Source organism: Lagenorhynchus albirostris, chromosome 18 (assembly GCF_949774975.1).
Source record: "Lagenorhynchus albirostris chromosome 18, mLagAlb1.1, whole genome shotgun sequence".
NCBI classification, from domain to species: Eukaryota; Metazoa; Chordata; class Mammalia; order Artiodactyla; family Delphinidae; genus Lagenorhynchus; species Lagenorhynchus albirostris.
The window spans coordinates 75,425,350-75,452,612 of record NC_083112.1 but is presented as its reverse complement, the minus strand read 5'-3'; the positions used below and the strand labels follow the sequence as shown (position 1 = coordinate 75,452,612).

General features: G+C 39.4%; 1 protein-coding gene across 1 annotated transcript in view; it reads right to left on the bottom strand.

Moving 5' to 3' along the window:
* MYO16 (myosin XVI) overlaps positions 1-27,263 on the bottom strand; it is a 427,643-nt gene that overhangs the window by 169,027 nt on the left and 231,353 nt on the right. Inside the window, exons 18-21 of the mRNA XM_060128880.1 lie at positions 25,613-25,730; positions 24,787-24,858; positions 22,176-22,317; positions 2,484-2,556 (exon numbers count right to left, since the gene is read on the bottom strand). Coding sequence (XP_059984863.1) covers positions 2,484-2,556; positions 22,176-22,317; positions 24,787-24,858; positions 25,613-25,730 — 405 coding nt within the window. The remainder of the gene's footprint in view (positions 1-2,483; positions 2,557-22,175; positions 22,318-24,786; positions 24,859-25,612; positions 25,731-27,263) is intronic.

The window sequence follows — 27,263 nt, the reverse complement described above, 5'->3', positions numbered from 1 at the left end:
GCTACTTGGGCAAACTGAGGTTGGACATGCTGATGCTTTGGAGTACTTCTTAGTATCTCCTCAGATTGTCCCTGTCAAATTTCTTATGGATGAATGATTGTCAAGCAGTATACATTTATTCCTGAGCAAGAGAAGCCCCTAGCAAATCCACTAAAGGTTTTTTCCTTATGAGTTTACTCTTTAAATTTCAGTTGAAACGCATTTGTTAAGCTCGTATCATATACACAATGCGGTACCACGCCCAACTGCAGCCCGGTGGGCGTGGACGTTCTACTGAATAGCCGATAGAGGCACTAATATTCTTCTGGGTTTGATTCTGAATATAATATTGATCTGCTAATCATTCTGTTGCAAGTTTTCAGTGGAATAAGAAGTGAGGAAGTTCGCCATTCTATTAGCAACTCAAGAATCTAGAACATATCGTTCAAACCAATGGCCTTTAAAAAGCTCACAGGCAAATTGAGGAATTTGCTAACTACCCTGTAAGATGAGATTTGGACTAACCACAAAGAAAATCATTTTATCCTTCTAAATGGTTCCTGGGTATATTGCGCCCAATAATTAAGCAAACCTGCTAAACGTGCGTGACAAACCTGCCAAGCAAACTAAAGGTATATCTTTAAAAATATTTATTGTTTCTGTAATCAAGGTCTAAAAGTTGGTCTTGAGCTTCTACCCATAAGCACCTAAAACTAGCTATTAGTATTTAACAGAGACTTGTTCTTTAGAGTTGAAAAATCTAAAATCTAAAATGCCATTCTTTGTTAATAAAAATCTCAGGCCATGAATATATTCTAAAATATATAATTAAAATATTTAACAGCAAGAAAGAATGATAAGGGGTATACGTAATTATAGTAAATGAGGAAGTTTTAATCAGGAGATAACATAAATGTTTTGCACATTTCAGCTGCCGGCACAGACTTGATAAGATACTAAGTCTGGGTCTGGAGCAGGAGGTTGGGAGCCCAGCCCTCGCAGACACGCTCCCACTTGTGATTTCTGCCTGTCATTTAACCGGGAGATGCAGAAACCGTGAGTCTCACTAGAGACCCGAGCCTGCATGTTTTCTAAGGCAAAAGTGAAAGGAATCAATAAGACTGCCAGACAACATTCAAATACTTGCACTGAGAAATCCGTCACCAGAAGCAGCCTGCAGACCTATGCTTCTCGTTGGACATCCTGCTGGTGACTCTTTCAACTGCCCTCTTCCTATGTTCATCACTATTTTTCTTAACAATAAGCAAGAAATAAATAGAACCACAAAGTCCTCCCTTTTCCATTAATCTGTGGACACAGCATCATGAAGGGAGAAGAAATCTCCGGCCTCATTGTTCTTATTTTAGGCGAGATTTCCTGTAAAGTTTTGTAGAGAAATGATTCACGATGATTCACCCTAGATTAAGTGAGTCGGCATGATTAAGATCTACTCAGAGGACGCTGAACCATTTTTTTAGAGAAAAAAAGGCCAAATCTGAAAAGGTTTTCAGGTGTTCCCATTGACAGCAGTGAAGGTAGCTACCCACCATTTCTTACATGTGTACAGTGAGCTGGAAAATGACACCAGAACCTCTGTAACAGTCATCTTGTTCACTCTCACAGCTCCATAGGTCTATTACCATCTTGATTTTACAGATAAGGAACCAAAGCTCATTATAGATTCTTCATCTTGGCCAGGACAGCTCTGCTAGTACAAGTCGCAGAACTGGGTTTCAACCTCATTCTATTTAATCCCTTACCCAGTGCCAGTAACCACTCTAAACACTGCATACTTGAAATTCTTCGTGTAATTTAATGCAGCATGGTTTTCTCTCCTCCCACCTGTACCATCTTACAGGTTTAGTTTTCCTTCTCTGCTAAAGCAACTTTTATTTCTACCCTTAACACTTAATTTTTAGATATACTTAATTCAATTAAAGTATTCGTACTATATTATTAAGATACCTAAAGAATTTAGTGCTTTTACAAGTGCCCTAAATTGTAAATAGATTAAAAATAATCAACACCTCTGTAAAGTACTTTTATGAGTTGGCCATAGTCATATGTACGCATGTCACGTAAAGTTGAAACTACAAATAAGAACATTTAGCATGAGAAAGTATTTCCATCCTGTTTTTTGGCTGGAGTTTCTAAAGACCTTCAAACTGATTTCAAATAGACACCCTCCGAGTCTCTGACCCTGCTGAAATGGCATTTCCATAAGCACAACTCTGGTTTCATCTAACGCCATCTTTTAAAACAAGTGCCTCTGTTTAAAAAAAAAAAAAAGGATTATGCCAGTTTACAAGACCACATAAAAATGATGACTATGTCAACAAACCAGGAACATTAATTTAAAACAGGACTGCAGAGTCCTTATTTCCTTACTTTAATTACATATTCCCAAGAAACAGTGCAAATAGCCTTTACTGAATTAACGAGAGATAACTTATTAGTTGAAAAAACCATTCAAGTTAACAAAATTTCAAAAGAAACCCACTTACTTGTTCAAATTCATTCTTTTGAAATTCTTCAAAACCAAAGATGTCCAATATTCCAATATCCCATGTCTGCGAGCTGAAATGAAAGAGGACACAGTGAACAGGCATCCTTAATGCTTCCCACTGCTACTTTAGGTTGGAGAAATCCAGCCACATAGCGTGTCACTGGCAACTTGAAGTAAAAACACAAATGATTATCTTAATCTGGTGGAAAACTGAAAATTAGGAAGAAAAAGTGTTCTTTTAATGCTTTGATTCAAACACAAACTCATTAACAAAAATGCACTGATTTCTAAGTATAAAATGTAATGATATATGGGTAGTTTAATATTTACTTCTCTGAAAGCCTCTCTGTCTGTCTCCTTCAAATAGACCTGCTTTCTCTGAAGGAATTTGGACCGACCTGTTAAGTGGGTCTCACCAGCAGTAAATCAAGCCATTTCTCCATTACACATAAGTACAATACAAGTCAAGTTACAATTAAGCCACGTGCATGTTTTTTGATAGATCAGTTTGAGCCACTCCAAAAATTATGACTTTCCTAAAGGAGGCCCTATAAATAAAGAACAATGAAGATCGTGAAACTGGGGTGCGAAATGGAAAGAAATCTAGCTAAGTAACGACTTCTCTCTTCCATGTAAACTATCGCTCTTGGAATTTGCTACAGTCTTGGATGGTCAAATCACAGATGTCGGAACACACACAGTAAGTGAGGAAAGGAGGAATGAAACCTCATGTGACCCGGGAACCCTGACAACCTGGATTCTGTGGGATATGGGAGCGGCACGGGGGTGTGTGCACGGGGTGCTTGTTGCAAAGAAAGCCCCAGATGATTCTGGAACGCTGGTCACCCCACCCCTCCCATGTCTCTGGTCTAGCGCGTCATCAGGAGGACTGCTGTCTGCATTTTCTGCCAGTGGAAGCGATGATTCCTCATCACGATGGTGCTCGTTGTTTCATTACCAGTCTCCCTGCTGGTGCAGATGTTTTGCTGTTGTTTCCACTCAATTTGATGTAACCAAACTGCAGACCCCCTTGGCCACCAACTCCCTTTTTGTACCTATATTGTGTTTTCACAAGCAGGATGTAATCACAATACATTAGGGGCTATAATTTGTCACTTACATGGCCACTTTTTTCTCTAGAAAAAGGCAAGCTAATGATTCTGTGATATCCTTTCTCTAAGATTATTTGTTGTAGATGGTACAAAATATGAACGTCATAAGTAGGAAAGAGCATTTTAAAAGCCCTTGATATAAACGTCACATGGCAAAGAGTGTAAGTCAGTGAGGGGAGGAAAGAAGCATTCATTGGATGTCTCTAGGTAATCAATTCAGTATTTTAGAAGAAAAAAATAAAGTTAGCTTTGTATCTCACCCTGTGTGCCCAAATAAACTCTACATGGATTAGAGAGCCAAATGTTAGAACCAGAAACTGTAAACACATACAGGAAAACAAATGTGATCATTTTTTTTCTGCTTTCAGTTCTGGGAAACGTCAAAAGAAAATATTCAAAAACATGATTATGCAAAGACGAAATTCTTTTGCAGGATAAACTGTAAAAATAAAATTAAGTTCTGTTAGAGGTAAGTATTATTTAAAAACGCATTGTCTCCTTCATTTTCATAGATTTTTCTCAATCTACTAGACTATGTGTCCAGTCATACATCATCTTCCACCCATCCACGCCTCTCCCCATCCCACCATCTTTATAATGTGCACAAAAAGACACCGGGAATGATGTTCACTCAGTGGGCACCATGGTGCTGAGGGTTAGGCTGATTTGTTGCTCTGTTGTGTGTGTGTTTTCCATGTAATGAGCTGCATCGTTTCACTTGTAGGAGTCTAGTGATGAAGCCTGTCAAGTTCTGGAGTTGTTCCGTCTTGGTAGGAATCCTGATTGAAACACTTTTTAGTTGGATAACTTTGGGCAAGTTACTTAAATTTTCTGAGCTGCAGTTTCATCATTTATAAAACTGAGATAACAAGTCACATGCATCCACCTAGATATTTGCTACAATTAGAAGTAATGTAAAGAAAGTTCTAGGATAATAGCTGGTACACAGTGTGTCTCCAATCACTGAAAGCTGCTTTTAAAAACAGTTGTTTAAACTTGCTATAGAAATACAGAGGGTGGCTAAGAGTAGAAATATAAATGGCTAATAGGCATATTAAAATGTCAATCTCATGAAAATTGCAAAAGAAATAAACTTTAAAAAATTATGATGGGAAAGACATCCCCATACACTTTTGTTGGCAGTTAAAATTGGTAGAGCCTTCTTAAAAAACAACATGCTTATGTGGCACAAAGCTTTGAAATATTCATATCATTTGCACCAGGACTTCCATAAGCAGGAACCTATACTAAGGCAATTATCAGAAATGCAATTAAAGACATGAATAACGATGTTCATTGTTATCTTAATTATAGTAAAACAACAAAAAAATAACAAATACCCAACACTAAAGACACAATTAATTAAACAGCATCCATCCTAGGACGGATTAATTTAGAGAAACTGTCAAGTTAATAGAAATCAATTTATAAATTCTGTATAAATAACCCCAATTACACATCCAGAAGACTTAGACAGAAGTGCAGTCAGCCCGAGAAGAGGACCTGGAAATGTCTCGAATGGTAGACCTAGCGGTGATTTATTAATTTTTAAAATGTTCTGTAGTGGGTATTATAGCACTCTCCATCTTTAGCCTTTATTTAAAACATACATGGCTAAACACATGTTGGGCATTTTCTGAGTTGGTGGAGGAAGGACAACCCTAAGCTTCAGGGCAGAAAGAGGAAAGTGGAGCCCCGCTGAGACGGTAGAGACAAGTGTCTGGTTTTCCAGGGACGGGAGGTGCAGCAGGGACCCGAGGAGTCCAGAGGGAGCAGAGGGGCTTCCTGAAGGCCAAGTGCTGGTCCAAAGCATGAATGCTCCTGCCAGCGTGTACCAGGACCTCCCTCTCAGGCCCTTAGACCCAGTTCCCCTGCCTGGTTCCCAGCTGCCTTGGCAGCAGGGGTCCTGTAGTGACAGCCCACAACACTGACAGAGGTCAGGGGTAAGGAGAAGAGCTATGGGTGGCAGGACCTCATGACATATGTCCTTCCCTTTCTCATGAGGATTGTGGCTTCGTGTGGACCAGCAGAGGATGCTGAGGCTAGCCAGCTGTGCGTGGGTGAGTAAAATGTTGAAAGATTCTGGTTTAGGTTGGGGACAGTAAATTAATTACTAATTTAGAGTAGCATATATTTGGTTGAAAGAACACTCCTTTTAAATGATTTTTTCACATTTCATACACACTGGATTCCAAACTACATTTGGTTACAAAATAAAAATTTAAAAAGGAAAAGATGGGAAGAAAGGAAAAACCATTGTCAGGAAAACATTTAATGCAGGTTTAATGCATTTTAACGATTATTTTTGCAACTACTGACAGATATAAGGTGTTCGTTTTTTTCAAAAATCTATTTCATCTTTTATGATTGAGTGAAATATGTGACTGTTATTGCAATGGCAGCCTTGGCAGGAGGGTTCTAAGAACCTGTAGCCAGCAAAATGCCCATTCTGTCATTTCTCTTACTGCTATCTTGACTCATACTACACAGGCATTTAACTCAACATCCAATTTCTAGGACGGAGGAGCAGACAGAGGTCATCAGATGAACCGGGATTCAATCCATTAGGCAAAATTAACATATTAATAAGATGATCTGTTTTAGTTCAAATTCGGCCTTAGAATTCTCCTGAGGGCTTTCCTGATGGTTAACAAAACTCTAACCCACATTAACTCATTAGTAAAATACACCACCTTCTATATCAGACAAAATGTTAAATGCCAAGGCATCTGCCTCGTTTTGATTTGCCTTCCAGGTTTGTGGGTATGAGAAAGGGGAAAGTCTGAATCAAAGAGACTGTCCACTTTGGAACGTGGATGAACTCATTTTATTTGGACAGAGAGGTCCGGGGATTTGCACACATCAGGTTTTGTCCTCGATCGTCCCCAGGCAGGGAGATGAACTAAGTAACTAAAAGTCAGTCTAGGGAAGAGCTGAATCCTGTTTGGCACAAAACCCTCAGATGGAGCCAGAGCTGAATCAGCCTCTTTGGCTGATCGTTGACGGGTCAGACTCCAGATGGGGTAAGAGTGAAATATAAAAGCATTCCAGACTTGAGCAATCTGGCTGTCCAGACACACTGCCCTGGGGACCAGATGGCCTCGCGCAGAGGTTAGTGGTGCAACGTCCCTTGAGAAGTTGGGCTATGCTATGGCGTTTGCAAGCTCTACTACCAATACGCTGAAGAATTTGGTTAAAATAAGCTTTGTTTGTAATCGGCAAAGCGCACGGTGGCTACCTCTGCCCACACAGCTTATCTGACTCTGCAAGGGTCTTCTCTAGTCTTAGAGGAACTTGGGATGGAGACATGGCTCCAGGATTGCGTATTTTCAGAAGTTCCTGCCTTTATTCTTCGACGGAAGAAAGTACCTGAGACTTACCATTTTCTGAAAACACCTCAGAAATTAGGGAAGAAGTCTGCAGTTGCTGACAAGTTTCATTAGAAGCTGGGTGACAGGTGGGGCTAGTGGTTACCAAAGCAGCCCTCTGCGTCCAACTGTCCCATGGCTTCATGCATACCAACGTTGTTCTTAAACCCGTCCTCCTTTGTATTTTTCCCCCCACTGGAAATACAAGTTAGGAAGTTAAAAACTGGAGAGCCCTTGAAGTGAAAACTGTAGCTAATTAGCCTGGATGTGCACAGAAATCCTGGCATGAGGGTGAAAACCAGAGCTAATGTTTTATTGATGCAGTATCATATAAAGCCACTTCCAATTGCTGGTCTTATAAACAAAGCTAGTTCTGACCTACAGAGAAACCAGGAAGGGAGCCCTTTCTAGGGGTAGTAAGAGCACAAATAATAAAAAAATCACTTAAACCCTTCCAATCAGTGAAAGCTACAACTCACAGTTGAAAAGCACCAATACTTAGTACTTTTAATAAACCTATGTCCTCATTCACTACGAGCTGCTTTTAAAACAGTGATATATATATATATACACACACACATGTATTGTTAACAAAAGCATCATTAGAAACAAGAATAACCTACCACATACTTTACTTCTTTCAAACCACAAATGATATTTAGTTTATATGAACTCTTACCTTCCTAGTCTGAAATAACCCTCATTTGAGAATAATGCAGACCATTTAACTAATTTATGACATCATTGCTCCTCCTAAGTATTCTGCGGTTATTAAAAGCAATAGTTATGAAGATTAGATAGAAATATGGATAAATAGTTACCACAGTGAAAAAATCCAGATGCAAAACCGTATGTACGGGATGTGGAGCAACTGGAACCCTCACATGATGCTGGTCACAGCTTAGATATGAAATTTGGAACATGGTTTGACCTCGTCTGCTAAAGCTTAATGCACATCTTCTGAATGACCCAGAAATCCCACTCCGGGCGGGTATCCGGGGTAATGAGTGCCTGTCCCCTAGAAGTCATGCATGGGAACATACATGGCTTCTTATCTACAGAGCCCAAAACTGGAGACAACCAAAGTGTCCATCAGTAATTGAATATGGAACTAACTAGTGGTATGTCCATGCACGTTTTTACAAAAGAACACTACTTGGAAGTAGAATAAGGATGGGTTACGGCTGCACTCAACGTTGTAGATGCATTTCACATAAGGAACATTCAGCAAAGGAAGCCAGACGTAAACCAGTGGGCAGAGGAAGAGTCCACATCTAGCTCTGTGGGGGGGGGTGATATGCCAGGTTGCATGTGTAACATCCGCTGAACTCTACAGAATATGTGCACTTCAGCCTTGTTAACCCTCAATAAAACAGTAAGAAAATGGTACGCTCGCTAGGATCACAACATGCACAGGGACAGAGAGACCTGGGGTTGAATATTTGTTAACTCAGAAGCACTCAAATGCACGCTTGCTTTGGTACTGCCCCGTCCGCCATGATGTTGGAATAGTGACCCTTCCTATGGTTGGCCTTGGCTCCCACAAGCGGCTCAAGCTTCATTTATTAATATAAAGACACGAGTAGGCAAGAAAATTACAAGCAAGATGTCTGAGTGACCCTGAGGTTGAGATGGAAATACATTCTTCTAGCAGTTGAATATAATCACAGCAGCGTTTATGCCGCTATCGTTTCCATTTGTGTCTGAGATTTGTATCTAACGTCCTCCCATGTCTGCTGACTCTTCGAAAGCAGAGTTGTATTTCTTGGGGATGCCTTCAGACTAGTGCCCTTAGTCCCTCCAACAAAAATAAAGAGAAGTAAGTTCTTGTGTTCAACCAACTCTCTGGATAAGTGAGTCAGAGAGAAGCTAGAGGGAGGTTCCGTGTTACTGATGTATGTAGGTGTAAGGAGGGGCGATGGATCTCCTTCAGGGACACATCAACCAAAGAAGCACACCATGCCTGAAAGGTTTTCAAAGAAGAAAAACAGAGCAACGACGTGAAATCAACTCAGCTGTAGGTTACTTGCGCATTATCCTTGCTGTTTCAAAGTCAGGGACCAACCATATTCCATACGCCAAACAATAACAAGCGGTGCTACCTCCATATGCCTCCAATCTAGGACCCTGTATCATCGCTTTTGAACGACCTTTTGTAAACTGTCAACTGTCAAAATAAAAACCTATACGAAGATGCGGGAATTCTGTAGCTTATGTGTCTTTCCCAGGAAATGTATATTTCAGTCTCATATCAAGCAGATATGTCTCCTTTCCTTTTGGTCTGTGTCAGTTGGTAGATGACTGCAAGACGAAATACAACAGCAGGATTCAGAACTCAGATCAGGTTGACCCCGGGTGTTTGGGAGATCCCTGTCACCTGACCCAAAGGAGGCATCAGGTAGAGGACAGGCTTGGAAGAAGAGTGAACTCTGAAGGTGTATCTGAAGGTCACGTTTTGGCTTTAGACAAGCCCGAGGTTCACAGGGGAGATTGTGAGTCAAGGTATATGGCCAAGGTCAGGCAGGGGATGCTCTGGATAGACGCAGGGAAACTCAAAAGGTATAAAACCCAATTGGGTGGGTCTGGTTTGGAAGGCAGAGTAAAGGCAGGATTCCATAGGGGTGGGTAATCCAGGTAAGTTGGGTGGGAGTAGTTTTCAGAATGCCATCAAAGTACTTCATCTGCAGTTTCTGTGATCTTTAGAAAAGGGATGATTACTAATTATGGGGAGGGGAGTGCCCCCTACGTGAATGCCCTATGTGAACGGGTGGGCAAGTGCTAGCAGGCACACGCTGTTCTGCAGAGAAAGCCAGCCATGCGTTGCCACAAATACTTGTGGATGAGGCCTGCAACACAGGCAAAAGTCTTGACCCTCCCTGGAGTTCCTGACCTTCTCTGGAGCCTGGTCTTGTTAGGCTAGAACCACCGGAAGAGCTGAACTAATCCAGGCATGGCTGTGAGAATTTGCAGGTGTGATCTGATCTGCAGCCTTTAAATTTCACCTATTAATAGTGGTACTACCAGTTCTACTAAGACTCAAGGATCCATTGAATCTGATGCATTTCAGCATAACCTGTGTTGGAGGGGGCTGACTCAGAGTTCACCCCCTGGCATAAAGCAGTGAGCCACCAGGTATCTGGATGTGACTGACATCTTCCAAAATACCCTGACCAGGAATCACAGACTCACAGGTCCTGAAAGCAAAACCAAGCCAGAGAGATGAGCCAAGGCTCCATTTGTAGGTAAATGAAATGCGATTATCACAGTTTCAGAGACTGAGAAAATTAATATTCACGAGACATAAAGGTCTTACTAACAATTTCATTAATGTTGTGTCAGGCGCAGAATAGAAATCCAGATCTCTTGATTTCTATCACCCTTTTAAAAAACGAAAACACAGCTAAAAGGTAAATCTGCTGTATTCATAAATTAACTACCATGTACTTGAACATACATACACATACACAAAACATGAGATCTACATAACATTTCAACCCACTAGTTGTAAACTGCAGTAAAAAGTGCCGTTTCATTTTTCACTGATCACGCTTTTCTTTTTTTTCGCCAGCTTCACTAAGATTTAATTACATACAATATTGTGTCAGTTTAAGGTATACACCCTGCTGATTTGCTACACAACTGCAAAACGATCATGCTTTTCTTAATAGGGTTCCTTTTCTCCCTTCATAAGAATTCTCTTTGAATACACCGCCCTCCTCCCCTTTTTATGAGGCTTCTGCTATTTAAGGTTTTAAAGAGCACTTCAGGATACCTTTGCAATTTAATAGCAAGGTTTGAAAATCATAAATTCTTATTACCCAAAGGTTTGTGACTTTACTGCCCCCCAGAAGATGATGGAGACAGAGTGTGAAAGTACTGGGATGGGGGATCATCTCAGAATCCCTCCGACCACCTATGAAATGGACACCCGTCTTTCCAGCAATCACCTTCAAGTATATGTGCTCACGACTTGTGGCTCAAAGTTAAATTAAGGAGATAGTGACTTGTAGCAAGTGGATATTGCTGGGTAACCAGCCACCCCAAAACTCAGCGCCCAAAAACATGAAGTACTTATTACGGTTCTAAGTGCTTTTGTCAGTGTGGGTGGCCTGGCGGGGGCGTTGGCAGGTGCAGGATAACCTCCTCCGCTCAATGCCTTGGGGTTGGCCGGCTGTTGGCTGGCTAGCAGTGCCTCTCACTGTCCGCAGGAGAGCCCGGGCTTATGTGCGAGTGGCAATGACCGGGACCGTAGACTAGTGCGAGGCCTTAGAGCTGGTACACCATCATCTTTGCTGTATTCTCTCAGCTACAGCAAGTCACGAGGGCAGCTCAGATTCGAAGGAAGTGAAAACGGACCTAAACTCTTGATCAGAGAAGCGTCAGAGCTGTATTGGACAGGGCATGGATGCAGAGAACGAGCAGTTGGGGCCACTTTTGCAATCTACCAACACTGCCTCACTTGAGAGTGGCTTTGAACTACTTCATTAGCTCACCCACCTTTTGAATGGATAGGTACCGAGCACCTACGTTTGCAAAGCACTCTGCCGGGTGCTAGAGACGCAGATACAAAGAACAGAGGACAATCGCACCCTCAGGGCCATGTCGATATATAGATATGTTAAACTTTAAATAATAATTTTGGAGGGAAATAAAGAAACCATTTATATTTTTTTAAGGTAGCTTTAAAACTATGCTTTTAAAAATCACTTTCTGACCATTTCCATGTGGGAGACATTTTTGGAAAAACTCAGGTGTCAAGTCTGACATAGTGGGGTTCATACTCCAAATCGACCACTTCTTCCTGGCTGTGTGACTTGGGCCAATTACTCAACCTCTCTGAACTCTGGTTTCCTTATCTGAAGAGGGGAGACAATAATTCCTTCCTCATGCCAATGTCAATATTAAATGTAATAATTTCCAGCTCGAAGCCCGGCTCGCTTACAGGTACCATCCAGCAAACAATAACCACAATAAATGCACGTTCCCCACTTCTCCCGTCTGCTTGGAAAATGTATTTTTAATAAGACTGTACATGAAGAGAGAAAAGTTAAAAGCGTGCAGCTAACAAAAACTAAAAATGTCCTTTCGTTGAAAAGCCCATCCTTCTCGATGAGAAAATTATATTAGGAAAAGGCAAACAAGATTTAAATTGTGGGACTGACATTTCCTTCCTGGTGTTTTCTTCAGGGAGCGGCAGGGTCACCAAGACCCAGAATGGGACACCCTCCTCTCATCTCTGAGCTGCATGGCGGCGTTATTTATTTTGGCAGAACTGCCACTACACTCAAATGACAGGCACAGAGGAGCATAATAAATACAGATTTGGTTAACTCTATCCAGCAGGGCAGGGTATCAGGGGGTTGAAAAGAGGCCAAATGCATTTCCCCAGTGAGAAATGAAACAAGAGTGTGGGCACGGCCAGCAATGCGATGAATTTTATCCTTTGTATAAAATATACAAGCTTTAGCCTCTGCACTCTTGGCTCAAGAAAGAGCTAGAGAGGAATGCTCGCGGGTTTGTAGTAGCCTTATAAATCACTGAATTTCTTACACACTATACTGAATCTATTTGACTCTCAAATAATATTTGCAAATCGCATAACAGCCATTATCAAAAAGGAAAAACACTACTGTTCGATACTAAAAATGCCATATTCTCATAGATCTGAAAGAAATCTCTTTTTTTCCTCCCATCGCCTAAAAACGTGCACTTAAGGGAAAAATACGTAGCTCTTCATTGGTTCAATAAGCTGCACTATTCTTGAAACAGTTTATCACATTATCATGATTAATATTTATATTTAACCATTATTGTGTCCATAGTACGTGGTAATTTTTATAATAAGGGTGGTAAATTTTTAACCATCATTTTGTATTTATTATGTAATATTTAATTTTTGAGTAATATAATATACATCTACTTTGGTAAGCCTCTCATATTTTTTATTTCTCTGGCTCCTTCTAGTTGAAAAAAGAAGTATCTCACAAAAAAATGAAAAGCAAATGTGCAATTACAGAGAAAAGGTTCTTAGCTCTTTAGGAAATCATTACACATATGGGTGTTTTGGTAACGAAATGAAGCAGAAGGAGAATTATTTAGAAAGCAGGTTTTGTCTTAGATATTTCGCTAAATTGTGTAGTTTTGGTTGTCATGACAATAAGCACCATGATTTAAATGTCTACGCAGAAATAGAAGTCACTCGTACCATATTCATAAGAATCAAAGCAATACCATTATTTAATGGGAAAAAGTTCCCCAATTTGGATGAAGGAGGGAAAAACATGGTGTGCAAAATTTATTTTCCTGACAAACTGTTTGTTATTTCATCTCTGAAACAAAAATAAAGACAAAATATTTAGAACTAAACAAACGAAGGAAGTGCTACATATAAATCACCTGGAATGCACCAAGAGGTACTCAGGAGATACTTCATAGGCTCAGGGTCAACGTAATCATCAGAAAGTATGAAACAAACATTTCAGTCAGGAAGTCAGGAAAAAAAAAAAAGGAGAAAATTTCAAAGAAAGTTAAAATAGGGTGTCCTAAAACTGCAGAGCTTAGTAAAAATAAATAACATAAACATGAGAAATGATAACAAGAAAAATAAATTGATTTTTGAAAATAAATAATTCTTACAAGCAAATTTCAGGCAAGACTTACCAATGATACTGGAGCAAAGGCATAAATAAAGAATGTCAGGAATGTAAAGTTGTCAAACTAGAATTATAAGAGCTATTGATTGGAGGATTATAAATAAAACAAAAGTGTGATTTAGTTGGTGAATACATTTAAAATCTTAAAGTGGACGACTGTCTAGAATATATATGACTTTAAAAAGAAAGAAAATAATCTGATTAGACCTATAAATTTTAGAATAGTATTCATAGGTGAACTCTCCCTTCACCTCCCCAAAAATTTTTAGGGAGAATTCCACCAGGCATTCAAGGCATATATCATCTTCATTTAACACAAACCATTTTAGAAGAGAAGAAAAACAGAATTGCTCTCAGCTTACTCTTTAACATAGACGTAATAGCAAAAGACTGTATAACAAATAAATAAAATCTTATCGCACTAATGAAAATAAATGCAAACATCCATAATAATGACTAGAAAATTGAATTTAGTTCATCATGACCAAATAGGGTTTACACCAAAAATGAAGAATTATTCGACATCAAAAAACATACATCAATAAAATTTGCCACATAACCTAAGAAAAGGAGAAATAATCTTAATAGATAAAAGAAAAACATTCAATGAAACAGCATACATCTATGGTTGAAAACATTTAGCAAAGATTATCTACTGGAACTCTACATAAACAGATTACTTACTGACAAATAATTAGAGGTATTACATTAATTGGGAAACAAGACAAGAATATCTACTAACACCACAAATTTTCAACATTGTATTGGCAGTGCTAGCCAATGCAATAAAATAAGAAGAAATAGAAGACATAAATGATAAGGAAGACAAAAAAGATAATTATGATCATTTACATTATTATATTCCACAGGAAAATTATTAGAACTAATAAGAAAAGTCAGCAGGGTTTCCTGATATAAGATCAACATATGAAACTCAAGATTGAGTATCCCAATAAACAAATTAAAATATAATAGAAAAATAGCACTCATCATAGCAAGAGAAAGTACAAAGTACTTAGAAAATAATCAAATAGAAGTGTGCAAGAAATTGATAGAAAAAACACAAACATATTTAAGAAATAAAAGAATGTATGCAGAAAGAAATATAGATCATATTTATGGAAGCAAAGAATCAACAGTCTAAAAAGGCCAATTCTCCCCAAATTAATCTATAAATGTAGTTCTCATCAAAATCTCAAATGAATTTCTTTTATGGACTAAGTCAAAATGACTATAAAATTCATATGCAAAAATAAAGATCCAGAGAAACCAAAACAAATAAGAAAAGTAAGAACTTATTATGAGAACTTATTAAAACAATATATTATTGATACAGCTTTAGTCAAATAGATTAAACATCAGGAGGAGGTGAAAAAGCATTTCTAATAAATGGGATAGGAATAGTTGAATATCCATTTAAAATATAACATTATATCAATTTCTCATATAAACAAAAATAAATTCCCGATGTATTGAAAATCGAAAGGTTTAGGAAAAAATGTAAGATGACCTTGGAATAGGGAAAGAATGTCTATGGTAAGTCCCTGAAGCCAGGTCATTGTATATAACTGAACAAATATCACCGCACACATATGAGCACATCACCACCGGGCAGTGTAGAATCTGCATTGCCATGTACAACGTCACTTGTAATCAGGGAAATGCAAATTAATATTCTCCCCACAATTCTGCTACTAAATATATACCCCAGGGATAATTCTAAACATATATCTCAGGATGTGACACTGTAATTGAAATGAAAACAGACGTAAGTGTCCATCTAAAAGGAAATAGATGAGGGTATTGTGGTTTCTCTTCAGGGGAATTAGTGTAGCAGTTACAAAGAATCAATTAGCTCATTACGCATCAATATAGTTAAATCTCAAAAGCTATGTGGGGTTAAAAAGGGAAGTACAGTGTACAATGTACTCTATGATACCATTTCTTTAATTCTTTAATGACTCACAGTGTTATATACTCGTTATGAAACACCAATATCTAGATTAATTTTTAAAACTGGAAAATTTACAAAATATTGATAATATTGTTGTCTCTGGGCAGGAAGGAGAGGAATCGACTTATGTAGATAAACGAAAGTAACTTCGGCTTTTAGCTGCAATTTTCTATTTCTTTTGCATTAAAAAAAATCGGAAGCAAAAGTGACAAATGTTAATCGTGTTAGATAATAGGTAAGACTTGCCTATAACCCTTTGTACTCTTCTTGATTATTAAATCTTTCACCCCCCCCCAAATACAGTTAATGAAGAAAGATATCACACAATAAATGGAAAAATACTGAATGTCTATTTTCATTTTCTCACAAATGCACAGCAGCTGTTTTAGTATTTCTATAAGGCGTTTGGGAATTAATGATATAAATTCATTTATTAAGAATTAAGTACTTTACAATTAATAAGGCAATGTACAAAATATCATTTTACCAACTCTTAATTACGTATGGACTGTTGGTATAGATTATTTTTCTTTTCGACTTGTAATATCCATCAAAGAACTTAAATCTTTATAATCATTTTAGTAAAGTGCTAAGGGGGAAAGTTGAAACTAATAAGTAAATATTTGGGGTTTAATCAGATTTATTTACACATTCAGTCCCTCCTTCAGGTTTCACTTTGTACTTTTGTGTCTGAAATGAGGACAGATAATCTCCATGACCTTTTTTGAACTTTTAATAACAGTTTACAAAATATATATCGAATGAGAGACAGAGAATGAGATTTTACTTAGGATTCTCAAGTGATGTTAAATATATCGTATGCTCAGATGTTTTCTTCGGGAAATTAATTTCCAATTTTCTTATCAAAATAACAGTGAAAAAAACACATTTAATTTCTAGACATTTTCTCCACACTTCACTTTCTTATCACCCGGCCTACCATTTAGATAGTTTCTTAACCTATTGCAGCCCGTAAAATCCCTCACTGAGATTCCTTGAATGGACTGGGAGAGCGGTGTGTGGTTTGGAAAAAGTATTTAATTTTGATATCCCTCTGCTTTGCAGTGGTCACAGGGCCCCACTGAGCCCCACCCTGAATTAACGAGAATTCATACAGACCAGCTAGTCAATGATGCGGACAGTCGCAGGGAGTAAAAAATACTTAAATCCGGAGTTAGGTGACAACTACACAAGTTCCATTACAGATGTGACAGGGCGGGGTTGGGGGTAGGGGCATGCAGACATCTGACAAATCGCGTGGCTTCTTTTCAATAAAATCTTTCCTCACCGTCTGACTCAGGAAGGAGGGAAACATTGCTCACCTTAACCCTTCCTGTTGGAGAGAATGACGGCGAGCCCTCAGCTAAGGCGAAGGTGCCCATCTATAAGGAAGCAGGGCGGGATTCGGGTTGGGGGGCTTAAGCGCTTAGGTCGTTTGGAGAATTTCAAGTCCCAATAATGGGCGATTTTCATCACCTGGGATGCGCCCAATGACTGCCACCATTGGAGAGGATTAATCCTCAAATTTTCAACTCAAAGAGTTAACCTGACGGACCTCATTTCCTTGCAAAAGATAAAACAAATTATACTTTTGTAAGAACCATTTATAACTATTTATGGCTACAATCTAGTCCTTTTAATAAGTCATAGACGGCATCTGACTTTTTTTAAAAAGCCTTCTGGTTAAATAATTTAAGAAGAAAATAATCACACACACACACACACACACACACACACACACACACACACATCCTTGATTTGAATTTCAGGCTTTTTCATCCTGGGAAATACGAGATGGTACAGAAATCATGACAAATCCCCCTGCACAAAAAGCAAAAACAACCTATAGATGGAATTCGAAAACTGTCCTAAGATGCTAGGTAAAGTATTATAGGTGATCTATGCAAACGGTGTAGGTATAAACCATAATCCAGGAGATATTTTTGATGGTTTGCCTGCAGTGCAGAGGACGATGCTCTATCTTCAGGCCCCTAGAGCTTCATAGAGTAAGATACTGACTTCCTGTCTCTAATGGATGAGATCCTTGACAAATGCTCAGTTAGAGCTGCAAATCTAATCCGCTGAAAATAATCTTAAAAAGATTAACATTCTTACTGTTATATTAGTGTAGTAAAAATTACGTTACTCGTCTATCAGGTGGTATCTCTGTAGGTTTTTAAAAATCACAGATTTTATCTAAAATTAAAAAGATAATTTTCTATTGAAGAAAAGGTCAACAACAAAGTAATTACAAAAAAAAAAAAATTTGACTTAAAAATCCTCAAGAACTACCAGGGGACTATGAACGACATTGGCGGTATTATTTCAGAATTTATTAACCTGTTTAATCAACAAATTGAGAAGTGAATACAGTCCAGGAACATTTATTTCTTTGAGGGGAGAGTCTATAAGTCCCCCAAATTATATGGAAAACTGTGTGTGAGTTTATGCCATTCATCAGATTCTCAAATTGGACTTCGACCTAAAAAAAGGTCCAAATACATTATAACATTCCGTAAGTACATTAAGTGCTACCTGATTGCATCAATGAGAAACAAATGGAAATCATAAGAAACTTGGATATCATTTCAATATAATATACAGCAAAACACTCTCTTCTGTTTAAAATCCTTGGAAATTCAACAAACGTGCATACACACCACTAACTGTTCATAACTAATAGTGTACAAACTGAATTCTCAGTAGAACAAATCTAAGGAGAATTCCCAAATGAAAACTTAAGCCGTAAATCCCCTTAACCCGGCTAATTCACCTTACATTCATTTCAGAGCATCAAAGTAGAGATCAGCCTTCTCTGCCATTCAGGAAGGCAGTATTTAGACCAGATACAGACTACCCAACAGATTAAACGAGGCTTCAGATTCTTCAAGGCTACCCTTACTTTTTCCCTACAGAAAACATTTGTCGCCTCTAATTAAGAGCGAACAGCAAGTCTCGCCTATGAATAAGTGTCATTTTTCTGAATATGAAACTGATGGTTCTGATCTTATTAGTGCAGATTCGCTACATGCATTCTGATGCATCTGATGCTGTCAGATGCTGGAGAGGACCGTGCTTGCCTGACACCCCGATAGGACCTTACATTCACATCCTACTGCACACGCACTTTTGTCTCATTTCAGAGAGTGAGTTGTCAGTTGTGAGACATCGGGCCCCACTATTAACATCTCCATCCTTTACGATGACTCAGCCAGACTGCTGTGGAACACCCGCGCCACGTGGCAATAAGTTGATGGAAATCTTGCTGGATGCCTAGGACATTCCATACTGACTTACAAAATCATTTTCTTATAATTAAACCATGTGAATTTAGAAACAGGATAAGATGCCAAAAATATCCGACTGATGATTTCAGGAATTAAACCACTGCATTGATATGTGAATCTTAAAACAAAACTACCCAGCAGTGTACATGCGTAGCGGCATTCGTATTCTTAAAGAACAAATTATTTCCTTTATCTGCTATTCTCCAAACAACCGAGATTACCGAAGCAACAGAAAACGAAGAGACTGGACTGTATCTAGGGTTTCTACCATGGCCTCCTTCTGCATTTTTTCTCAGTCCTCATTTCCCCAAAATAAATGGCCATAAACTGGGAAGCCTTCTCTCCAGCCACGACCACGAAGATTTTACCAGGCACTGTGCGGACAGCCTTGTGTGACCTCTTTTATCCTCAGATAGTCCTGGAAACCAACCAAAGTTCTTGCAATCAGGTGCTGTCCAAAGGAACAGGAGAACTCAGGATAAAAATGAGTTGAAATTAATCGTAGGGTTTGGTATCTGAAGACAGTTGGAGAACTCTCCCAAAGTTTCTATAATTCATTGAAGCGGAATGTAATTAATCATAAATTACTAACATGTTTATGTTTAGCTCAACTAAAATATCAAAAGAATGTAATATAGTATAAGCATATGTAAGACCCCGAAGGCTCAGTGACAAACAAAAACATCTCCACATGTATGCCTGAAACTCAGTTTACTTACTGGATTATATTTGCATGCCAAATTGTGCTCTCCAAAAATGTGGATTTCAGATCATTCAGCCATCAATGAATAAATGAATGAATGAATGAATAAAGTATATCTCCAATACCCCTCTAGCGAGTTACCTCCTAAACTTCATCTATTTATAACCTTCAGTCTACTTATTGTTAGGGTGCTTCTATGATAAAAAGGGGATTGTTCCATAGGTTATATTTCTCAGGTGTCCCCGTATATATAAACCATTGCAGTCAGAACTCATGATGAAAATGAGTTAAAATAAACTGTAGGTTTCTGTGTCTGAAGACATTTGGAGACGTCTCCCGAAGTTTCCACAACCCCTCTGCCTGTCCAAGACTCTCTTAACTTACAGGTGCCTCTGAAATAGGCGAGTTTACACCAAAAATCTACTGAAGATCTCGATTCAGGAAAAATAATAATTTCAAATTTAACACTGATAATTCAATCCTGGGAATGTAACTGCAGCAATTGTGAAACAGGTCCTATTTTAGGAGATGCAAAAATTATTTATCATTTGAACATTTTTAAGTTATTATTATTCGCTACACCTTGGTAAGAATCTCTATCTCATTTCACAATCACAAGGATGATAAACCTGTTTGGAAACTAGGTAGAAGAAGTAGAATTTTTTTTAATGTGTAACATTATTTATATTGTACCTATTTTGCTATAATCCAGAAAATGAACCCAGCATTCCAAGAACAAACATGTCATCTGCTTAAATTTCACTTGTCTTCCCTTTACACCTTGTTAGAGTATATTCTATTTATATTTATTCTCTCTTCCAAATTTTACAAAAATTACATAGTGTGAAAAATATTTCCCATCAACATCGAGCGTGCCTGCCCATGTTAACCACAGGAATATATATTTTAATATAATCTTTTCTAACACAATTATAAAATTTCCAAAAGAAATTGGGGATTCATAAACAATAAAAGCCTATTCTAAGTTTATCCAAATGTTGAGACTTCTCTGTGACTTAGGAAATGGGTCCGTAAATCTGCAAATCTTTAAGCTTTCCGTGAATTAGAAATACTGCAAACATAACCTTTCTTTGCATTATTTTCGGATTTAAATTCAGGTCTGGGTGACCCATGGGAGAAGTAGAGAAGAAAACATGGGAGTTATGACTCAAATGAGAAAACTGTCTTTTAGGAGTTAAACTTACGATACATTAATTCACCTCTAATTTTCCAATAATCCTTGTCCTTATTCATTTGCCTAGTAGAGAATCATAAAGACAAGACTCATATCATAAATTTGCACACTGACACAATATTCCCACTGAAAGGGAAGTAATGTGTTTTCCAAGGTTTATGTTTTCATTTTCTCTGTGTGCAGTCAAAAATCTTGACTCTGTATAAGTTTTTTCATTTATATAATTTAAGGCTCTGTAAGATTTAAATGTCAAATGGAAATTTTCTAAAAGTTTTTATGTGCAGCTGGATTTATTTGTTAATTTTTTCAATGTCAACTTCAGCAGAGCTGCCAATGATTTTATACAAGATTAATTTGGTAGTCTTAGCCGACTAGTACTGTTCTGTGAATAATCTTCATATTTAAAGGGAAATCACAAATTGAGAGTAAGAAATAATAAAATCCAGAATCCTCACCACATCCAATATCAATGTATATCTGCTGAAACATAGGTAATGCTATAGCGACCCTCAAGTCACAGGCTATATATTGAACATGCTGATCAATGAGCAGTGGATTTTTTAATGTGTATATTTTAATGAGAATTTAGTATGCCTTTGTCCTTGAAATCTTCTGAGATATCTGTATTTATTTAAGAACTTTCCCATTAATACGTATTAGTCCTAATGTTTTCCAAGTAACCTCTAAAAGGAGCCGTTTTCAGGAATTTGGTGACGTCTGTTTGGACAACAAAGAAATCCTCAAGAGGTTTCATTCAAAGACCAGCATACGTGTGAAGACTCCTGGATGCAGTTTTGCTCCCAATGGCCTGCCCTGCCCAAGGTCATTATTGGAGACAAGAATACTAACAAAGTTTTCCACTGACAAGATGCCAAGAAGATCTATCATTTTTAGATGATCAAACAGCCCTGAAACACTACTCCTTAAAGATGACTAAGGCCAGGAGTCAAGATGGTTACCATAGAGACGCTTTATCAAATAATCCACAAAACAAGTGAAGAAAACAGGAGGAACTGCCGAGCTGAAACACATCATCAAATTGTTTCTAGAGAGACATGGGCTTCTCAACGGACGGAAGTGCTTTAGATATTCTTGAACTGTCTTCCTCCCAGATTTATACATTTTTTATACTCCTTGGTGATTAAAAGGCCATAGATGCCTTCAGTCCAGAGAGAATGCATTTGCGTCTCTATGCACGAGGGATGATTTGATTAATTTATCCAGGGCTGTGCGTATGGGCAGAGGGGGCTTGAATCCCTTAAAATTAGTCAAATCCTTGAAGTAAAATCATCGCGCTAAAATGAAATGTATTAATGATAGTTTAACCTCTGGGTGACACGGGATTATGAAGCATCTTTAAGAGCGAGCCTAGTTACGTCGCTATTGTGGGAATCACCGTAATCGTCCATCACACCTACCTGCTGGGCTCCTCTTGACTGTGAAGGTAACAATTCACCGTATTCACCAAAAAGCTGAACAGACGACTGTACAGGGACTTGGCCAGGAGGTCCCGGTAAAACTCAGCCATCTCCACGGTGTGTCGCCGTGTGATCATCTCTCCTGGGAGAGCAGGAAGGGGAGGAGGCATGAGCACAAGACTTTCCCTTGTTCAGAAGCCACCAAGCTGCGTCCTCCTAGTTATCCCTCCACATCCACGTACAACAGAAGATGTTCAAAAACATATTATGACTCTAATAAACAAAGCCTCTGCCGGTGATTACGAAAACACATTTCTCTAAAGTGAGTGCCGTGCACACTTCGATCTTGTTTGCTGCAAATGTTGACCACAGCTTTTGACCACAGCCTGGAGGGGCAGGCTGCATGGTCTCCCTTCAGTGAGGGAACCGACTCTGTGCAGGGCCCTCTTAACAAGCTTTCTGATGACGGCTCACTGCATTAGATACGGAGTCCTCTTCAAGGACTGGAAAATTAGTTATATTTTCAATATTTTCAAAGAAGTGATCCTGCTAACCAAAGTGGGGGTCAGGAGATTGAGAGGAAGATTGGGCCTTAAGGTAGAAATTTCTATGTTATTCTCAAAGAGCTGGTGATTGAAATCTTGAGTGATAACCTTTTGAGTGGCGAATAGACTAGAGAAGAAACCAAGAAAAAGAGAAGTAAAGATGATTTGGGATTGAGGCTAGGCCAGCACTTATGCTGGAGAGTTGAGAGGGAGTGAGAATCTAGTTCACATTCTATGGCTTCGGCCAACCTGGGTACCACTGCAACTCAATCCACAGGGAGTCCGGTAATTGGATGCTGACCATGGGAAATGAGGACTTAGTGAGCTGTCAATCAACAGAGGCACAGGTAAAGGAGAACGGCCTCTGAGGCAAGCTGAGATCAAACAAACAAACGAACAAAAAAGCACCAGCAGGTCGCGAAGAGTCAAGCGGCCACGAGTTCAATGCCGCTGAGACAGAACCTCACGAAGTGGCGGTGAAAGCAGGTGTCACTTGTGATGTTATAGGATGGAGGTCTCTAGAGCCAACGTGACGGTGGGGTTCTCACCCACATGGCTGGGGAGTAAGGAGGGAGGCCTGGATATATTAAATTACAGATATTAATCGGGAGTTCAATGTTTCTTTAAAAAGTCATGACGGGGCTGGGAGAGGGATGGGTTGGGAGTTTGGGATTAGCAGATGCAAGTTATTACATATAGGATGGATAAACAACGAGGTCCTACTGTAGAGCACAGGGAACTATATTCAATGTCCTGGGATAAACCATAATGGAAAAGAATATGAAAAAGAATATATATAGGTATAACTGAATCACTTTGCTGTACAGCAGAAATTAACACAACCGTGTAAACCAACTCTACTTCAATTAAAAAAAAAAAAGCCGTGAGGAAGAATAATGCCTTTGGAGAACTTCAGGAAAGTGTATTTCCTGATGCAAGGTCACTGGCGGGAAAACGGCTGAGGATGAAGCATAAAAGTGAGGTTTGGCCCCAATAATAAAGGCCTCTCAGGACCTCCGAAAGGGATGATATTTACTCTAAAGGAGTTGGCGCATCCTTTCAAGGCTGTCATCCATGGGTGAAAATCATATCTGCATCTCAGAAAGCTTATTCCTGAAGAGTGCGGAAGGAAGGTAGAGTGAGATAAGGCCAGGTGGAAGACTGATCAGATTCTCTTGCCATCACCTAAGAAAGACAGTTTAAGGGAGTGGGGATGAAAGTGAAGGGACGAGAGTGACAGTGGGAGTATTTATGGGGTAGAACTGGCTTGTGGCTGATCTACTCAGTGCAGAAGGAGGAGGACGAAGTGTCAGGAATGGCTTTTGGGTAACTCAGTGGATAATGGGGAGATCCATAAAGCTTGGGAACGTGGAAGGGGAACTCTAGGGATGAGGCAGAATTTGCAAGCCACATGCCAACGTATCTGCAAGTAGGGCCACTGGGAACAGAAGGTAAGAATAGCAGTGATTTTGAGAATAAACAATATCAGATGGACGCTGAGTCCTCAAAATTACAATGAAGAGGCAGCTTGGTGAGGCGATGACTTGTAGTGGATGAGTGAAGAGCATTTAGGAAAGGCACCCTCTTGCCACCGAGTGGAGATCCTACAGCGCAGAGATTCATCTCGGGAGTCAGATGGCATTAGAGTGTGATTCCAAGCATGCCATTTACTGGTGATTTCATGTCCAAAGTTATCTAGCCTCTTTGAATCTCAGTTTTCTCATTCATTAAAATGGAAATAGTTAAGCCCACCCCTTAGCAATTTGGAAGAACTAAAAATTCCAACATTTATAGCACCTGCCACAATGCCCTCCAGTTCGTAAGTGCCCAGTAAATGGCAGCTCTCATCCTGACGGACGAGCAAGAGGGAAAAGGATGCTCTTCACAGCCTGGCACCGCACACACTAACGCATCCCATGCTCCAACTGAATAAATCCTCTTGGATTGATGACTTTATTTGTCTAAAATGAGTCACTAGCTGAAAAAGGTGACCAGCTCATCAGAATGGCCTCTCAGCAGTGTAAAGATTTTCACAGAGGTGAAAGGCAAAGTACAGAGAAACTTACCCTTAAAATATTGGATATCAGTTGTTAAAGCAGATGCCAGTTCATCCGTTGATACTTGCAACATTCCAGCCACTAAACGAAAGCATAAAGTTAATACGTATTTTTGACAGCGAGAACATGGCATTTTATAATTGAGGAGTTTGTATAGACCCATTAGAAAATGTGTGCATTAAAGAAACCAAACTACCACTGCAACTGGCAAATTCAGCTAGAGAAACAGTGGCTTAGAGGAATGGAAACGTTAATGAGTTCTCAGGGCTCCTGCATTAAATCACTGCAGGATTCTTTCCCTCCTGCCCTCACACATGGCCCTGAATGCTTTTTCCCAATTCCTGGTTAAATTACTTCGATATGAGGCAAAGATAATGCTGGTCACGACAACCTGTGGCTTTAAGGCGTTTTGAAAAAACCTGGGAGTGACTGACAAGGTAATTTCAAGGGAGAGAGGTTTGTGACAAAATCTTTAAAGGGAAGTAACTGTGTTCTGTTTAAATGTTCAGCTAATAACATGCTCCCCAAATATACGGGATGGCAGGGGGCGGGGCGGAGAATACTTAGAACGATATAAATAAACCCAATTATGTGCCGAAGCACCACCGCTGTTACTGTGACACAAACGTACATCTTAGTCATTCACATAACCAGAAAGAAGAAAGAAGAAGAAAGAGGATACAGTTCTTTTTTTCCCCTCCGCCGCCCCTCACTGAATCCCACTCCAGCAAAAAAGGGTTGATTCCCCCTGACTTTTCTGTACTGTGTCGCCATCCACTGGCCAGTCTGCAAAGCTGCACATCGATGAGGTTACTGCTAGATCTGTCCCACTGACCTTGTTCCAGAAGCTGGAGGTCAGACACAAAGGCGGAGTCGGCCTCGGTCAGAGCAGTGAACCGGATGTCTCCAAGGTGTAACGTGGCCGCTAGAATCACACACACGTTCTCCACCTCCTACACGGTTGAGAAATAGAGGAGATGAGCGGCGCTGCTCAGAAGAAAGATTCAAAGACCAAGCCTTTGAAAAACCTCCAAGTAGGTTTAAGAAATGATGTGCGCGCTATGGGGGGGCTGTGATTTTTCAGACCCAGAATGTCCCGTTAGAGAACTACCAATCTCTAGCTCAGAATCAAAATCGGGAAACTCAGTGTTCCTTCTGCAGCCAACTTTTCTGTTCCTTAAACGAGCGACATTGAGGACGTGACGTGTTCTGATATAAATGAATGGTTTCTGTATAAGTATCAGGATGAAGCATGAATGGCTGTGTAACCATGGTCTGACTGGCTGGACATCACTTATAGGGTCGGACTTCACACGTGTCCCCCCAGGGCTGGCAGAACTGTTACCGGAGGCTTAGCCGACTTCAGGGTCACGTGGCTGCTTCCCCAGAGAGCATCAGAGTCCATCCCTTAGTTCTCTGTTTTGAAATAAACTGCTATTATGCTTACAGAATTTTTCATTTCTGCTGGAAAATTAATGGAGGTCTGATGAAAACATCCATGGCGAAATAAACAAAATGCTAATTTTTAAAAGTATTTTAAGGAAAACTCAGGAAAAAAATGGACGTTAGCAGGAAGGATGAGAGTGTTTGCTGAAAGAATATCCGAGAACCTGGAACGCTGCATAAAGAAAGAAATTAGACCTCAGATTTGGCTTTGGACAGTCATTTGGGGGTAAGAATAAAAAGTCAAGGAAAAGCTGTAAGTTAAAAGGTACTTCCCCAGAATCACAACTATTTAGTGTTATGCTATCAATAGCAAAAGTGGTTAAGCCTCATTTAGGGCAAGTGACATAACCTTTTAAATTCCCAGTTTCCGCATTTGTAATTTGGGAAGAAAAGCTCCCGTCTGTGGAAGTTTTTCTAAGAACAATTCTCATGTGCTTTATAAATACACAGTTGACACAATATGCTCATTGGGACTTCTATGAATTTCCTCCAGAACTTTTAGTTTTCAGGACAAGGTAGTTTTATGACCTTAAAATGAGAGCATTGAAAAGGATAATCTGTAATTTTCAGGTATACTACTCTATGTTTGTGGCATTACTTAGAAATGTTTTTGGTAACCTGCACATCACAAACTAGTGTCTCTAATTGTATTTACTTGTGCTTGTCTGAATAACATTTTCCGAGCATCTTAAGCTACTTGACATCTCCCTCTCCCCCTTTTTTTAAAAAATAAATCCAGTAACTCCTCATTAAATGTCCCAGTGCCCTAGGAGAGAGGTACTTCTGGATACAGACAGCAAGACTTCGCTGTGTCCTCAAGTATCATCCAGTTCAGTGAAGTAGGCAGAGCTATGAAAAGTAGCCCGAACATGGATTACAGTGTGGTGATGCCACGACAGAGGCAGGTGGAGATAAGCTGCTCAGGGGGCAGGGGCAGGGGCTGCTTCTCTGTGTCCGCAATGGAAGACGGGCGGAGGCTCCTTTGTGGTCAGATCTCCTAGGACCACAGTCATAAGCCTTGATTCAAGGGTCTTGCCAGC